General features: G+C 41.0%; 1 protein-coding gene across 1 annotated transcript; it reads right to left on the bottom strand.

Annotated features, from left to right (window-relative positions):
- Positions 1–440: 440 nt before the first annotated feature.
- On the bottom strand, positions 441–2,195 carry LOC138036044 (uncharacterized). The gene is made up of 2 exons (XM_068882415.1): positions 1,496–2,195; positions 441–1,177 (listed from the first exon to the last, which is right to left on the bottom strand). Exons 1-2 carry the CDS (start codon positions 2,082–2,084, stop codon positions 441–443), a joined length of 1,326 nt encoding a protein of 441 aa, XP_068738516.1. The 5' UTR covers positions 2,085–2,195.
- Between the last annotated feature and the right edge of the window lie 652 nt (positions 2,196–2,847).

Below are 2,847 nucleotides of genomic sequence, written 5' to 3'. Positions count from 1 at the left end.
AGGGCTAACGCTCACATGGTTCATATGGGATTGAAATCTAGCACTTCACATTACACTCTATTCAGTTAACTCTGTTTAAGAAGAGCTGAAGTTTTCGTGGTGTCCGAAGTTGTTATTCCCGACCGAAACGATTATCAATTTTTGGCGGTGTTTCTGGGAGTTGAAATTGGAGTGCCGGTAGAAATTTTGTCGTACAAAACATAGACAAATATGGCAAAGTGGGGGAGCCCCTGGAGCCCTGTATTGAGCACACCCTACTGAGTCTTCACGTTCCTTTTTAACAAAGTGACTTACAAGAGCATACATTTGACATAGTTGCTGTCAAACCCTTAACACAACTGAAAAAGAACTTGCACTTGTATTTCAGCCTATTTTCATCTAAAAATTGGACCTTGTATTAAAAAATATTCGAAGTCTTAAAGGTAAAATATCAAAACCGATTATTGCAAAGTATGATACTCGTTCAAATGTTTCACCTTTGCCGCTACTTGCGCTGTTGACTTAGCAGAAATTACAAGTGACATGGAATTTACAATTTCAGATTCCGCAACGTAATTGTATAAAACTTTTAGACTGGTCGAACTTTTGGAAATGACATTATCCAGGAGCACATCACGGCAAACAATTAAACATAGTGTTTCTAGATTTCTCCATGGCCCCAAATCAACCGGCACCTCATTTGATTCCATAAAGTTTTTTCCTCGTTTCCGTTTATATGGAGAAACTAGTTCTCGCTTTCGCTTTTGCTTTCCCTTGGTGTTCGGTGTTGCCGAGCAAGGGCGAGCACCAGCAGTGTTACCACAGTTGAAACAGGAACATGATTCTGTGCAGCCTGTACCATTGCCAACGCACGGACGCCTTGACTTTCGTTTGCCGTCTTTGCATGAGACAATGTTCGCTGTCGGATCTTGATCACTTCGAGATTTCCGTCTGCTGCCACATCTGCATCCTTTAACCACAGAATGATCGCTTTTTTTATTAGGAATGCAATCATTGATGTTGTATTGATTCTTACAATTATGGCATCGACATTTCCGTGAACAGGGCAGTTTTTTTTGCCAGCAAGAACATTTCAAGGACACGCACGAACTTGTATGGTCGTTTTTGGTGTTCTTACCGCATGTACAAAACACGCCATTATGGGAACCTCCATGACTCTGATCTGTACCTTGATTTCCTAAACGAAACAACATTGTTTAGAAAACGAAATAGTGTTGAAGGATATTTTTTGGGTCAACTTTGCGAAAGAACCAAAAGAATTCTACAGTTACTTTAATAAAGCAATGTGTTACTCGGTCAAACATCGATTATCCGGACATTTCAATTGCCCAGACTGGTTTGCTCAAATTCGTACTTTCATAAGTACATTCCATGAGTCAGACTCTCGAATATCCGGACTTTTTTCAGGTCTCTCAACAAGTGCGGATAATCGATGTTTTTCACGGTAGCAACAAGTGATAACTTGCGTGTGGCATGGTCACATACATTTGCGTACCTTTCGTGGCATTGTAGTGCCCAGGTCCAGAGTGATCATACGCAACATATATTGGTTTGTCTGTTGCGAAAACGTCAGGTAGAAATGGAATGGTTGGCAGGTTTGGAAGAGCTGTTACAATAATTATTGGGATCCTTAAGAGTTTGGCTGTTGCCCTTGCACGAAGGTCACCCACTTCGCTGGCAAAGAAGCCACTCTGACTGAATTTGGAGACCATCTCCAGATTGTTGATCCCTGCTGTCATCCAACTTTCATAATCACCGATGTGTTCAGTGACTTCATTGACGAAAAGCTGCCTCAGTTTTGCTGTGTTTTCTTCTTCGTTCTTTCCAAACCCAAGTGATAAACAATGTTGTTCCAGTTGCTCCTTGTTCCCTGTTAAATATTTAGGCAGATGTCTGACTACTGCTCTAAAATAACAGTTACCGTCCTCTGCGACCTTGTCCAATTCCAGGTTAAGGCCAGATACGTTTCTTTTTAAGTTTTCAGCATGTTGGGAGGTCATGTCCATACCCATGGTATTGAGTTCACTTTCATCCTCTATAAAGCTAGATGTCTTCACACCTGTCGACCACAGCAACGACACCATATCTACAGTTTTGGTTTTACATTGTGCACCAAAGGTAGATAAAAAATCTTGAAGGTGTAGAACGCGTCGTATTATGTATTCCAAGAGGGTAATTGTCTTAAGTTCCTCTACTTTTTTTCCACTAAATACGACCTTCACGCTGAAATCGAGCTACCTTTGATATCGCTTGATAAAATTTTGTTTTTGGTTTGTTTCATATGTGGCTGTGCAGTAGACACGTGATCCTGATGACAGGAACGAACGCTCTCGATTGGCACAACAGGTTGTACTGTTTTGCTCTGCAAATGAGACAACTTTCTTTTACAGTTCCAAGCATATAACACACATGTCATAACTGCTATTGCCAGCTCAGGGCCAATTTTGGAGACACCACAAAGCAGAGATCTGTTAAAATGCCTATGAAGCCTCTCGTTCTTTTCCGTTCCACATCCTATAGGTATGTCCGACAGACACCCCTTTCTTATATGTTTGCGTAAAAGCTCTGCTTGATGTAGAGTGTCCTTATTTAAGTTTTTCTTCCACACAAAGAGTAACCTTTCCAGATTAGCCTCTACGTCTTCAGGACTAGCCGTCGCCATTTTTCTTTCATCGCCGAGGACTCCATCTTTGTGAAAAATTAGAGATAGTTCATTTGAAAACTGTGCATTAAAACCGTTTCCTTTTGGGATTGTTTGTACAATTCGCAGGCATGCGTGGAACAGATCCAATCGAACTTTCACACCTGGAAAAATCTGTTCGTAAAATTGTCTTACATTACAGCAAT

The sequence above is a fragment of the Montipora capricornis genome, unplaced genomic scaffold (genome assembly GCF_036669925.1).
Source record: "Montipora capricornis isolate CH-2021 unplaced genomic scaffold, ASM3666992v2 scaffold_455, whole genome shotgun sequence".
NCBI lineage: Eukaryota > Metazoa > Cnidaria > Anthozoa > Scleractinia > Acroporidae > Montipora > Montipora capricornis.
Note: the sequence above shows the minus strand (reverse complement) of the source record. Positions and strands in the feature narration are given on the sequence as shown.